At 43.3% G+C, this 14,946-nt stretch overlaps 1 protein-coding gene across 4 annotated transcripts in view; it reads left to right on the top strand.

Annotated features, from left to right (window-relative positions):
* Window positions 1–14,946, top strand: part of LOC105484998 (scaffold attachment factor B) — a 47,145-nt gene that overhangs the window by 8,286 nt on the left and 23,913 nt on the right. For all 4 annotated transcript variants that reach the window (XM_071087712.1, XM_071087714.1, XM_071087713.1 and 1 more), the window contains exons 3-5: window positions 10,367–10,431; window positions 10,513–10,719; window positions 14,132–14,194. In XM_071087712.1, the coding sequence (XP_070943813.1) occupies window positions 10,367–10,431; window positions 10,513–10,719; window positions 14,132–14,194 (335 nt within the window). The remainder of the gene's footprint in view (window positions 1–10,366; window positions 10,432–10,512; window positions 10,720–14,131; window positions 14,195–14,946) is intronic.

A 14,946-nucleotide genomic window follows, 5' to 3' on the forward strand; every position in this document is an offset into this window, starting at 1 on the left:
GGAGAATCGCTTGAGCCTGGGAGGCCGATGTTGCAGTGAGTTGAGATTATGCCAGTTTACTCCAGCCTGGGCAACAGTGCAAGACTCTGTCTCAAAGAAAAAAGAAAAGAAACATTTGTCATCAGAAAGATCACTTCTGCCCCTCCCAGTGCATCTCCCCTCCCCTGCAAAAATAAAAGTCGCTGTTGTGATTACTTTCACTATTAGTTTTATCCGTTCTAGAACTTCATGTAAAATACTAGCAATACTAGCTCTTTTGTGTCTCATTTGTTGTTTTGTTTTGCTTCTTGTAATCAGTTTTATTCTAGAAATTTACAGTACATTTTGATATCTAATAAGGCAGGTCTATAAGTTTTCTTAATTATTTTCAACTACTTTCAACTATGATAAACCTATTGGTAGGTTTTATCAAGATTTTAACTGAAAATAGAGTGACCGCTGTAATGTATGAATTCAAAATGCTTTAAAATTACAGAAAGCGTATCTCAAGTAATCTCAGTACCCCTCCACAACTGATGTGTTTAGCAGACTCTTGAAATAATTATTAGGGGCTGTGCGAGATGGCTCTCGTCTGTAAGCCCAACAGTTTGGGACGCCGAAGCGGAAGGATCACTTGAGCCCAGGAGTTGGAGAGCAACCTGGGTGACATAGTGAGACCCCATCTCTACAGAAAATTAGAAAAATTAGTCAGGTGTGATGGCGTGCACCTGTAGTCCCAGCTACTCATGAGACTGAGGTTGGAGGATCGCTTGAGTCCAGGAATTTGAGGTTGCAGTGAACCATGATTGGGCTGTGATTGCTCTCCAACCTTGGTAACAGGGCAAGACCCTGTCTCGAAAAAATAAAATAATTACCAGGAAACTGAATTTATTTGTAGTGACATTATCACAAAGTACAAATTAATAGGATGTTTTATGGTGTTTGAGAATGTTTTGTAACTGGAGATGCAAAGTTGGCCTGTTTGCTTGGTTAAGTGTTACCCAGTCCTGTGCTGCTGGCTTGTTTTGTTTCGTTTTTGTTCATTCTGGCAATTTCACACTTAATTAAGTTGCAAGAATAATGCAAGGAATTCCCATAAACCCTTTACCCAGAGTCCCCAAATGTTGCCATCTGACTACATTTGCCTTATCCTTTTCTCTCCCTGTATGTATATTTTTACTATGCCGCTTGGCAAGTTGCAAGGCGCATATGCCCCTTTGCCCTACATACTGCGGTAAAGCCAAGGATATTACCTAACTGTAGATGTCCAGATCAAGGAATTAGCATTGATACAATACTGCCATAATACTGCCATCTCGTCTTAGTCCTCATTTAGATTCAGTAGTTTGTTCTGATATAGTGTTCTCTGTAACTCAGACAAAAAATGTCCAGTCATGCATTGCATCAAGTCATCATGTTTCCTTAGTTTTCTTTAATCTTGAACACTTACACTTATTTTGTAGCTTTTAATCTTGAACACTTACACTTATTTTGTAGCTTGTTTTTCTATTTGAATTGTTTTGGGTTCTCCCCGCCATAATAAGGATCAAGTTATACGCTTGTCAGAAATACACCAGACATGTTGTATTCCTGTTTTTTGTTTTGTTTTGTTTTGAAACCGGATCTTGCCCTGTTGCCCAGGCCGGAGTGCAGTTGTGCAGTCATAGGTCACTGCAACCCTGAATTTCTGTGCTCAAGCGGTCCTCCCACCTTGGCCTACCAAAGAGTTGGGATTACAGACATGAGCCACCACGCCCAGCCTATATTGTCATCAGAGTGTGCTATCCAGAGGCACATGCTGTTTGTTTGAGCCATTACTGGCCATGTTAACTGACTTTAAATGCTATTGGCCAGGTTTCTCCACTGGAAAGTTACTGTCTTCCTTTTCATAGTTATATTTGTGGGGAAGATACTTTGAGACTGTGTAAATATCCTGCTCATCCTCCATTAGTTTCAGCAACCGCCAATTCGTCTCCATTCATTTATTCTGGTGGTTGCCAAATGGTGATTTTTTAATTTTGTTATTGTTTTTTTATTACTTGGTTTACTGCCACAAGGAATAGCTTGCCCTTCTCCCTCATTTATCTGTGTGAACTTTATTTATTCCATAGGTTGAAAGCCTTTATGTTTATTTGCTACAATGTGCAAAACATTCCGTTGGAAGCCCTGTCCGGCAGGCTTCCCTGTCATTTCCACATGTCTATGTCATTCTTTGAACGGTTTTTTACCTTCTGGAATGGGAGGGTACTTGAGTCTCATCTTATGCTTTTCCTGCCCTATCCCCAGGATCAGCCATTTCTTCCAAGTGCCCTGGGCCCTTTTAAGGAGCGCTATTAGAAATCAGGGTCTTGGAACTTGGATGTACTTTTGCTGCTAGGATGTCAGCTCCTGGGCCAGTGCTTGGTTTGTGAGATCTACCAGGCTGACTGTACCTCATGAAATTAAGTACCATTAAATCAATCCGAAGCAAGCCAAAGACAACTTAAGAAAGGTGACAAAGCCCTCATGAACAGTTTGCCAAACTTGCTAGCTGGTTACAATTAATCACTTGATTCTCCAGGATTTTTGAGGTGACAGTTATATCATCAGTGAATCAAAGAATTAAGCATGTTGCCAGATTGACATTGAAATGTACATAACATTCTTAAATAGTAAATACAACTAACAGAAAATTTTCAAGTCCTGCGAAATGACTAATTTGAGAAAATTTTCCTAGATGTGATGACTTTTTATCAGAAAATTGTCCATTTTCTCCAGAGTAACCTAAAAGAAAATTTTATAATGTGTTCTATAATAGTCTAAAAAGAAAATGCACAAGAAAAACTAAAATTCTGGGGGGAAAATACAGGGATTTCCTCAATTCTGATGATAGGATATTGCGAACAATAGAAAGTTTGAGGGTTTGTTCATTTGGTGGTGGGGGAAAGCTCTAATCTTATCTTTTCTTGTGTAAGATAGAAATTCCAGCTAGTGCCGGGCGCGGTGGCTGAAGCCTGTAATCCCAGCACTTTGGGAGGCCGAGACGGGCGGATCACGAGGTCAGGAGATCAAGACCATCCTGGCGGCCGGGCGCGGTGGCTCAAGCCTGTAATCCCAGCACTTTGGGAGGCCGAGACAGGCGGATCACGAGGTCAGGAGATCGAGACCATCCTGGCTAACACGGTGAAACCCCGTCTCTGCTAAAAAATACAAAAAACTAGCCGGGCGCGGTGGCGGGCGCCTGTAGTCCCAACTACTCGGGAGGCTGAGGCAGGAGAATGGCGTGAACCCGGGAGGCGGAGCTTGCAGTGAGCTGAGATCCGGCCACTGCACTCCAGCCTGGGCAACAGAGCAAGACTCCGTCTCAAAAAAAAGAAAAAAAGAAATTCCAGCTAGTTTAGTACTTTTTATAATATAGTAATAAGGAAGACCTGAAGTAAGAATAAAACTGAGAAACAACAAAGAAAGAGAAATTTCGCTACATAAAAGTTTTAAGCCTCTGTCAAGAAAAGATATCCATAAGGTATGCAGCAGTCTGGGAAAAAAATATTATAGCACAGAATAAAGAAGAGACTAATAATCCAGAAAGCATTGAATATTCTGACAAATCAGTAAGGAAAACAGGCAACTCGGTCAACAAGGAGCAGAGACTATACACAAGCAATTCACAGATAAATGAAAAAGCAGACGTGGCCTAGAGACCAAAAGATTCCATTGCTGGTAATTGGAGAAAAGCGAATTTTGTAATGACGTAAGATTTTTGCCTATCAAACTGGTAAAAATGTACACAGTTCCGCCAGGTGCGGTGGCTCACACCTGTAATCCCAGCACTTTGGGAAGCTGAGGTGGGCGGGTCACTTGAGGTAAAGTGAGACCAACCTGGCCAACATGGAGAAACCTTATCTCTACAAAAAAATATAAAATTAGCCGGGCATGGTGGCGCGTGCCTGTACTCCCAGCTACTTGGGAGGCTGAGGCAGGAGAATCGCTTGAACCCGGGAGGCGGAGGTTCCGGTGAGCCGAGATTACACCACTGCACTCCAGCCTGGGCAACAAGAGCGAAAACTCTGTCTCAAAAAAATTTTCTTTTACACAGTTCCTGTTCTCCCACATTGGCAAGGGTATTGGGGAAGGTGTAGGTGTTGGAGACAATAAACTGCTACAGCCTTTTTGAGAAGGCAGCTAACATGGGGAATTGCCATAGCATGGAGTCAAAGATGGAGGTGGATCAATATGCAGTACATAAAAATGTCCATGGCCTGTTAGTAGTTTCTGTAACTTGCTGTCATTGCTCACTAACAATAAGATTTCATCTCGGCCGGGCGCGGTGGCTCAAGCCTGTAATCCCAGCACTTTGGGAGGCCGAGACGGGCGGATCACGAGGTCAGGAGATCGAGACCATCCTAGCTAACACGGTGAAACCCCGTCTCTACTAAAAAATACAAAAAAAAAAAAAACTAGCCGGGCGCGGTGGCGGGCGCCTGTAGTCCCAGCTACTCGAGAGGCTGAGGCAGGAGAATGGCGTGAACCCGGGAGGCGGAGCTTGCAGTGAGCTGAGATCCGGCCACTGCACTCCAGCCTGGGCGACAGAGCGAGACTCCGTCTCAAAAAAAAAAAAAAAAAAGATTTCATCTCATCACAAGCTTATTTCCATGTGTATTTTATAATGTATGTAGACTCAAGACGATGTCCTGAAGCACCACCAACCTGGGAATGTTGGTAACCCCTTACGAGGAAAGTGGGGAAAGGGGAAGGTATGAATAGCTTTATACTTCCTGTACTTAGGAGGATGAATCTTCTGTTACTGCAGTAAAGTTTAATGGGTATATTTGCATAATTAGGGAAGTGTGTTTGTGTAATCAAATCAAAAAGTAATGAACCACCCACATGTGGCCCTGGGTACTATGGGAGCATCTCAGCAGAAGTCCAGGGCAGCAGAGTCAGCGATGAGGTAAGACAGTCTCTGAGGCAGAAGCTTAACAGAACGGAAGAGACGGAATCCCAGGCAGGGAGCTACAAGCAGGTGATAGAGGCCACAACGGTCATGCCTATAGCTGAGACTACAAACTAGGGTGAAGAGCTGAGGTAGAAGGATTCGAGGGGCTCAATGGCTCTTTAGTTTTTGCTAGAGAGTTATACTTTTCCTATTTGCATTCACTTTTTTAGACATGTTGTTTTTCTTCTCTGGAGGATAGTGTCTTTCCTCAAGTAGTGATGATTAATAAACATTCCAGTCAGGGATGTGCTTTATACATTGAAGATTAAACATTTTGAAGATTGCGTGTTCTCTAGATGTTTCCAGTCACTTTTTACTTTGGGGGAGTCTTCTAAGAAGGATTTGGCTGCAGTGTACCTGTACATACTGCTTGGGAGAAAAGTGGTCATAGAAGTAGAAAACCCTGATTCTGTTTCATGAAAATCTAGTACCCCTCCTGAGGAAGAGAGAAACACCTTATGAAGGGCAGCAAGTGTCTGATGAGTTAACGTACATTTTTCCTAGTATCTGGAATAGAATTGGACAGAAACCAAAGTATGTATCACAGAATTGTATCAACTTTATCAAATATAATCATTCTGTGGTAGTGCTCTGGTATCTCTTCCCAACATGTTTACAGAGACCACTGGGTTGAGTTCCAACTTTTTTATACCTTGAGGCATGTTTTGCCAAATAAATAATGGTATAAAATGGGGATGGATTTCCCAGCCAGCTGACCAAAACATCATGTATTGAATTCTGTTATTAGTTTGATAGTCCCCTATCTTTGTAAATGAAGTAATTCTACAAATATGAATGGAATTAGATATTTTAAGCCTCAATTACAATACAAATAATTAGGGTTGGGATTTTTGTCTTTGACTTTTCTTTTTTTCTCCCCCCAGTATGTTACATATTTATCCAGTTACAAGAATAGTTTCTAGTATAAACAAATTATTGTCTTGTCCACTTTTTTTTTTTTTTCCCCCTTTGAGACAGGGTCTGACTCTGTCACCCAGGCTGGAGTGCAGTGGCACAATCTCAGCTCACCGCAACCTCCGCCTCCTGGGTTCAAATGATTTTCCTGTCTCAGTCTCCCAAGTAGCCAGGCAGCGGCTGCAGTGAACCAAGACACACCACTGCACTCCAGCCTTGGTGATGGAGTCAGACCCTGTCTCAAAAAAACAAGAAAGAAAGAAAATAAAGTGAAAAGAGACTATTCTTCACGTTGGGAAGGAAGCCTGGCAGGAAGTAGTTTTCCCAGGGCTGTGTGGCTGATCGACTTTTCTCCTACGTTCTTCAAAAAGCTGAGCACTGCCTTCCATAAGGATGCTAGGAAGCTATGCTGGCAGTAGCTCTAAAACACGAAACGATGCTACGTTATGCCTTGCCTTTGAGATGTGGTCTTCCAGAGTCTATTTCATGGATTTCATCCATGTGATTTTATTCTTCACATGGAAGATAGTCAAAGAGTTTGATTTGAGCTCGTCTATTCTTGACACCAGAAATTTCATTTTTGCCATGCCTAAGGACTTACATTTTTGCTTCAGTTCTGTTATTTCTAGTATCATCGTTTACATTTTTCTGTTCTCTACTCATTTTATCATTTGTATGAAAAAGCAAATGACCATATTAATACTGCTGTTTGGATGAAGGTGCCAGCATGCCTGCCCTTGTGAACTGTTGCAAATGTTATAAGTCATTGATTAGTAAGAAAAATTGGGAGGTTGCACAAGGACAGTTGCGGGAAATGACTTCCCTGTTTTTAGCATTGTTGGCTAACAGGAGAAATAGGAACCTAAGAAAGTATGCAGCCTCTTGATGTTTTCCACATTTTTTTAAATTACTAAACTCTTTTTATTGTATTTATTTTGAGATGGAGTCTCTCTCTGTCACCCACACCAGAATGCAGTGGTACAATCTCATCTCACTGCAACCTCCACCTCTTGGGTTCAAGTGATTCTCCTGCCTCAACCCCCCGAGTAGCTGGGATTACAGGCACCTGCCTCCATGTCCTTCTAATTTTTGTATTTTTAGTAGAGATGGGGTTTCACCATGTTGGCCAGGCTGGTCTCAAACTCCTAACCTCAGGTGACGCGCCCACCTCGACCTCTGAAAGTGTTGAGATTATAGGTGTGAGCCACCACACCCGGCCTAAAATTACTAAACTCTTGAAGAAAAACCTGGAGTTAAGCCATACCTTCCAATCGTCTTTAGTTTCTTTTTCTTATAGTTACTTAGTCTTTTCTTTTTCTTTTTTCTTTATTCCTTTTTTTTTTTTTTTTAAAGACAGTCTGTCTTGCTCTGTCGCCCAGGCTGGAGTGCAATAGTGTGTTCTCGCCTCATTGCAATCTCCACTTCCCAGGTTCAAGCGATTCTCCGCCTCAGCTCAAGCTGGGATTAGAGGTGTCTGCCACCACGCCCGGCTAATTTTTTGTATTTTTAGTAGAGACGGGGTTTTGCCATGTTGGCCAGGATGATCTCAAACTCTTCTCTTGACCTCAGGTGATCCACCCACCTCGGCCTCCCAGAGTGGTGGGATTATAGGCATGAGCCACCACGCCCGGCAAGTATCTTCTGTTTAGAAAAACATGGTAATGCCACATATCTAAAACTAGAACAAGAATAACATCAGTGGAAGAGAATGGAAACAAGTAATCCCAGACATAAATACAAATATAATATTGAGGAAGCCAACATTTCAAATTGGTGTCGGGGTCAAGTACTATTTAGTCAGTGGTGCTGGGAAATCAGTTTCCAAATGGGACAACTATTGAGAGAATAGTCTCACTCAACATGAAACTGAGAGAATAAATGTTTAAAACCTCAAAAGAACTAAATACAGGTATATTATTTAGCCTTCAGTGTGGAAGAGGACATCCAAGCATGAAGGTATAAACCATTTACTATTTTTTTCCCCCCATTTTAGACGGAGTCTTGCTCTGTCGCCCAGGCTGGAGTGCAGTGGTGCAATCTCGGCTCACTGCAAGCTCCGCCTCCCGGGTACATGCCATTCTTCTGCCTCAGCCTCCCTAGTAGGACTACAGGTGCCCACCACCATGTCCGGCTTTTTTTTTTTTTTTTTTTTTTTGAATTTTAGTAGAGACGGGGTTTCACCATGTTAGCCAGGATGGTCTCTATCTCCTGCCCTGGTGATCCACCCGCCTCAGCCTCCCAAAGTGCTGGGATTACAGGCGTGAGCCACCGCGCCCAGCCAAACCATTTACATTTTAAAAACTTTGGCCACATAAGAGTGAAATGGGCCAGGTGCAGTGGCTCACGAGGGTAATCCCAGCACTTTGGAAGACTGAGGCGGGTGGATCACCTGAGGTCAGGAGTTTGAGACCAGCCTGGCCAACATGGCGAAACCCCTTCTCTACTAAAAATATAAAAATTAACTGGGTGTGGTGGCAGGTGCCTGTAGTCCCAGCTACTCAGAAGGCTGAGGCAGGAGAATTGCTTGAACCCAGGAGGCAGAGGTTGCAGTGAGCTGAAATCACACCACTGCACTCCAGCCTGGATGACAGAGCTAGACTCCATCCCCCCCCCCAAAAAAAAACAAAACAAAAAACAGTGAAGTGTACTCAAAACCTGTAAACAAAATTGAAAGACTGGTAAAGAACTGGGAAAATATGTTTTGTACATATGATATATAAACTTCAAATGATGGGGGATAGAGCCGAAGTTTTTTTTAAGAGGGAGCCTCACTCTTATTCCTGCTGGAGTGCATTGGTGTGATCTCAGCTCACTGCAACCTCCACCTCCCAGTTCAAGGGATTACCTCAGCCTCCCGAGTGGCTGGGTTTACAGGCGTGCACCACCAGGCCTGGCTAATTTTTGTATTTTTTTGTAAAGACGGGGTTTCACCATGTTGGTCAGACTGGTCTTGAACTCCTGACCTCGTGATCTGCCCACCTCGGCCTCCCAAAGTTCTGGGGTTACAGGCGTGAGTCACCATGCCTGGCCAGAGCTGAAGTTTTTAAATAGTGGGGTTGGGGGGTGTAAATCAGAAATTTTTAGAAAAGTACAGGTAATCAACAAAAAGCAAATGACTCAAAGCAGTTTGAGTAGTCAGGAGATAAATTTGTGTTAAAACAGTATTCCTTTTCTTACCTAGCATATTGGCAAAGATGAAGAAAAACAGCAAATTTTTAACAGATTCAAGGAAGATTGGCATTTCTTTTTTTTTTTTTTCTTTTGAGACAGAGTCTCGCCCTGTTGCCCAGGCTGGCGTGCAATGGCGTGATCTCGGCTTACTGCAGCCTCCGCCTCCGGGGTTCAAGCAGTTCTCCTGCCTCAGCCTCCCGAGTAGCTGGGACTACAGGCGCACGAGATTGGCACTTTTTAATTCACTGTTGATGGAAATGTATAAGTTTAAAAAACCTTCCTCTGCAATTTTTTTTTTTTCTTTTTGTTTTGTTTGGTTTGAGACAGAGTCTTGCTCTGTCACCCAGGCCAGAGTGCAGTGGCGCGATCTCGGCTCACTGCAGCCTAAACCTCCAGAGTTCAAGTGATTCTCCTGCCTCCGCCTCCCGAGTAGCTATGATTACTGGCATCTGCCACCACAACCAGCTAGTTTTTTGTATTTTTAGTTGAGATAGGGTTTCGTCATGTTGGCCAGGCTGGTCTCAAACTCCTGACCTCAAGGGATCCACCTGTCTCAGCCTCCCAAAGTGCTGGAATTACAGACATGAGCCGCTGCTCCCAGCCCCTCTGGAGTATCTTGATAGTATGTGGGTTTTTTGTTTTTCTCTCTTTTTTTTAAGACGGAGTTTCGCTCTTGTTCCCCAGGCTGGAGTGCGATGGCACAGTCTCGGCTCACTGCAACCTCCGCCTCCCAAGTAGCTGTGATTACAGGCGCTTGCCACCACGCCCAGCTAATTTTTTGTATTTTTAGTAGAGGTGAGGTTTCACCATGTTTTCCAGACTTGTCTCGAACTCCTGACCTCAGGTGATCTGCCCGCCATGGCCTCCCAAAGTGCTGGGATTAGCGGCATGAGCCACCGCACCTGGCCTTTCTTTTTTCTTTTTAAGTATTAAAGATGTGCATACTCGGGCATGCGCGGTTTCTGTGGGAAAACATGTTCCTTAACTAAAAGGCAGCACACTTGCAACAAATGCTTTTTCCCTCAAACAGGGACACTTGAGATGGGAAGAAGGGCAGAGCTGAGGACAGGTCTGATCCTGTTCAACCTTACTAGGAACCTGTTTTCTGCACTTCCACAGCTCAGACAAGAACAGAACCTCTTCTGCTTGGGGGTGGGGCAGGGCTGTCTTGTCCAGAATGGCCTCATTCCTGGATTAGGAAGTATCCCTAAGTAGCAGAGTGTCTCAGATGTTTATAAAGTGACCGCTTGTGTAGTGCTCAGGGCATTGTTGCTTCTGTAAAGTGCGTATCATTTGATCTCATGCTGTAAATGATTCTGTCTTCAGGGCGCAAACCAGAAGAAGAGGGTGTGGAAGATAACGGGCTGGAGGAAAACTCTGGGGATGGACAGGTATGTGCAGCCTTGCGAGTGAGTAGCGTGGTAGATGGACCAGTGGCAGTCACATGATGGTTCGGTCTGGTTGTGTCACAGGAGGATGTTGAGACCAGTCTGGAGAACTTGCAGGACATCGACATCATGGATATCAGTGTATTGGATGAAGCAGAGATTGATAATGGAAGCGTTGCAGATTGTGTCGAAGACGATGATGCTGATAACCTCCAGGAGTCCCTGTCGGATAGTAGAGAGCTAGTCGAGGGGGAAATGAAAGAGCTTCCGGAGCAGCTTCAGGAACATGCTGTAGGTAACCGGCAGTGTCTCTAGAATGTACCCTGAATGTATCAGTTCCACAATTAAAAAGAGATGATCCATTTCATATTGGGAAGTAAGTTGTTCTGTAATGCCAGTTCAGTAGAATAAGGGTCAGTTGGTTCAGATGATTCGGAACCAATTTGTTTTGTTGAAAAGTACTGTCTTATAACATACATGCACTTGCCATCCATTTGCGGCATACAGTGTGAGACATTTTGAGGACAACCATTCATACCCTTCCTGTTGCAGGACTTGATCTGTGGTGTAATGGCCTAGGTACCTTGAAAACACTGAAATAGAAAGAGGTTAGAAGTTGGTGTTTTCCTGTTAAGAAGCAGTTGTTGAGCTGGGTGCCTTGATGCACTCCTGTAATTCAGTGACTCAGAAAACTGAGGCAGAAGGAGCAGCCCAGGGGTTCAAGGCTGTACTAAGCTATGATTGTGCAGTTGAACTCCAGCCTGGGTGGCAGAGTCTGACAGAAGCCTATTTCTTGCTTTAAAAAAAAAAAAAAAAGAACAACCACCACCAATTGATACCTATCTTAAGAGTTAACCTCTAATATTAACCTTCATATTGTTTTTAAACCTAAGCTTTTTTCCTGTTAAAAACATATCAGATGGATAGTAAGATTATAGTGGGTAATATTTCCTGAATACTACCTGCCAGGCATTGGCATTATGCTCTTTCTTTCTCTCTTTCTCTCTCTCTCTCTTTCTCTTTTTCTCTTTCTTTCTTTCTTTTTTTTTTGACAGAGTTTTGCTCTTGTTGCCCGGGTGGAGTACAGTGGCGCGATCTCCGCTCACTGCAACTTCCGCTCCCTGGGTTCAAGTGATTCACCTCCCGAGTGAGTAGCTGGGATTATAGGCGCCGACCACCAAGCCCGACTAATTTTCTTGTGTTTTTAGTAGAGACTGTTTTCACCATGTTGGCCAGGCTGGTCTTGAACTCTTGACCTCAGGTGATCCGCCTGCCTCAGACTCCCAAAGTGCTGAGATTATAGGCGTGAGCCACCAAGCCCAGCTTGTGCCCTTTAATTCTTCTAATAGCAACGTGAGGTACTGTTGTCCCCATTTTCAGTTGAGGAAATTAGGAAGGCAAGGACTAAAAAATCTCCAGATGACACACAGCTCGTAACAGAATAAGAACTAAGATCAGGCTAATTCCAGAGGCCACGTACTTAACTCACGTATGACATTGTCTTGGTGCCATTATTGATACTAATTTCATTTACCTGATGATTAATATTTGTCAGACAGAAAAGGTGATGCATATGAGAAGCCGTGGAGTGTCTCTATGGAGCCCTTTATGTGTTGACTGGTGGGGGGCCCTGTTCTTGTCCTGGTCCTCAGGTCTTCCACAGTGAGCACTTCTCAAGCAGTCTTGGGGGACGGAAGCCTTGTTGTATGCCAGTCAGTCCACTTCTGCATTTCCTCAGAATGCTTTTACATTTCCTCTTGGAACTGATTCCGAGTATCCTTAGAGGTAGCAGATTGTCATATTTAAATGGAGGATTTGAGTCTGAGAAGTGGCTGACAGTTATTCTGATACAAATAGGGTGTGCAATTTTTGGTGAGTCCCATTCACCAGCTTCTAAAAAGGAGTAGCAGAAACACTTGCACAGCAGCAGGAGTTACTCACCCTTCCTAAATGGCTGCATCTTAAGGCTGTTTTTTTCCCTCCTAAGTAGAAAATAATACATTTTGTAACAAAAGCTGGAAACATTCTAAATGCCTGGAAGCAGTATAGTTTTAAGAGTTGAGGCCAGGTGCAGTGGCTTGGCTGGGCACGGTGGCTCACGCCTGTAATCCCAGCTACTCAGGAGGCTGAGGCAGGAGAATCATTTGAACCAGGGAGGCAGAGGTTGAAGTGAGCCAGGATTATGCCACTGTATTCCAGCCCGGTGGCAGGGTGAGACTGTTTAAAAAAAAAAAAAAAAAAGTTCAGATGAGATAGATTTTTGGAGATGGATCAATTTCTGTGTGTCCCTGGACAAACTCCTTAACCTCTGCTCCTCTCTTGCAAGAGGTTTTCAGCGGATTCAATGGATGGATGTTTATCATACACTTAAAGCAGAAGTCATCAAGTTGGCTGTCACTTGGGGTTTTTTTGTTTTGTTTTGTTTTTGTTTTGGGTTTTGTTTTTGTTTTGCTTTTTTTCAAGACAGGGTCTCATCGTGTAAATGAAGTTTTCTGAGAACACAGCCACACCTATTGATACTGTTGTCTATGGCTGCTTTTGTGCTTTAGTGTCAGAGAGTCCTGACTCATCTGTTCTGTAGTTCCTGAAGAATTTACGATGCAGCTCCAACAAACTGTTTCCCTGGCCTAGTGCAATGCCCAGCGTCTAAAAAGCACCATATAGTTAATTATGAAATGTACCACCACAAATAGAGTTCTTACTGCTGTGTAACCATCAAAATGAACTAAGCACATCTGTGTGAACTCAAAGATCTCCAAAAGAGAAGTGACACTTGGGGAAGGTTCAGAATGATGTGCTGGCCCTCGTGCAGATGTCAGAGGGGAGATGGTCTTTGGCGCTTAAACACATGTGTAGCATATGTGATGACAACTGCATGGCAGGAAGAAAGGAGTAGTGGAGAGTGGTTTTCAGTGAATGGGCTTTTGTACCTTTTGTGTCTTTTGATCATGTGTATGTCTTTCCTAGTGAAGTAAAAGTGATAAAAATAACATGCTGATTATAAAATATCTGAAAAAATCTCCCCCTAAGTATATCTCAAACTTCATGGCTTTAGAGCAGATGGCCAAAATTGGTTTCAGTCACAAATTACCTGAACCCCCTTTCTTTGTTTGGGGAATCCTTTGCCTTACTGGGCAGAGCCTGCTTCTTAGAGTAAAAGCTATTCTTCCCCTGCAAGTAGGGCATAGGACATTGCCAGTCCCGAGCTCCTATCCCCACCCTCATGCTGAGAGATACTGTTCCACTGAGGGAGGTACCTACCCCAGGGGCAGCAGGCCCCACATCATCAGCATCCAGGTTGGGGGAGCAGCGGTGGCTGAAGGCTCCACTTCAGCAGGACTCTAGCCATTGCTCCTGTAAGAACAGCCCTCACCCTGTGCTCAGATCCACTTAGAGTATGCACTCATTTTCATCTCTTTTCTGCTTGATTTAGACTTTTTTCTTTGGTTTGCATCTTTAAAACCTACACAGATACCATTAGTATTAGTAGATTTCATAGTCTATGTGCAGGTGAACATTTACATACAACATTTCTTTCAGTTTAGCTACAATTACACTATAATGGTGTTTTGATTTCTGCCCTGGGTTTAAAATTTTGTTGTAAATTATTTTCATAGCTGTTCACTTTTCATTGTACAGATGTACCATTATGTTACGTTATTGCTGGTGTGATGAACTGTATTTTCTCCATTTATTTTTACAGATAGAGGACAAAGAAACTATAAACAATTTAGATACTTCATCATCTGACTTCACTATATTACAGGTAAACTGTTATATGTCTCAGTAATTTTAGAATGAAAGGTCAGACCACAATTTCTGGAAACCATTTCAGACACCATACGCCAATTCCAGCTAATCATCACCACAAAGGTTGTTTCCTTTGTCAGGATTGTTAGCGGGTGTTTGCTTTCTGCTTTCCTCCAAATATAATGTACACATTGCCAGGGACTTAACTCTAGGCTTCGACGAGTGGCCTCCAAGCGCTGTGGCTTACCAGCAGTGATAAAAGACATGTTTTGTGGCATTCTTGTTAATTTCATTGCTGGAGGTGAAAGGCAGCCTGTCTCATCTACTCTGGGTGGCATCCCCTGCAGAAAGACAATCTGATGAGACAGCAAGAGGGAATGGCTGCCTGGGAAAGATGAATAGGGCCCAGATGGGGATTCAGGGTTGACACAGCCCTGCTGGGGAAGGTGGGGTCTCAGGGGTTCTGGTCTTGGTCTTTGGGAAGTTTTTTTTTTTTTCTGAAATTGCCCAGATTTCTTTTAATGACTGTATCATCCTACCTGTTTCAATAGCATCTATGTAAATATTAAATCTTAGATGAGAACAGATGAGTTGAGAATTTCTAGGTATGATTTTTATATTTGTGGGTCTTGAGTTTCTTTTTTTCCCCAGCCTACATAGATATAAGTTGTTAGAACACACTTAGGTAGCTGTCTAATTCTTAGGAGAACTTTTTGTGGAGAAATGAAGATTGAGCTAGGTTTTGCCTGGCCTTTTTTTCCCCCGCCT

The sequence above is a fragment of the Macaca nemestrina genome, chromosome 20 (genome assembly GCF_043159975.1).
Source record: "Macaca nemestrina isolate mMacNem1 chromosome 20, mMacNem.hap1, whole genome shotgun sequence".
In the NCBI taxonomy this organism is placed as follows: domain Eukaryota; kingdom Metazoa; phylum Chordata; class Mammalia; order Primates; family Cercopithecidae; genus Macaca; species Macaca nemestrina.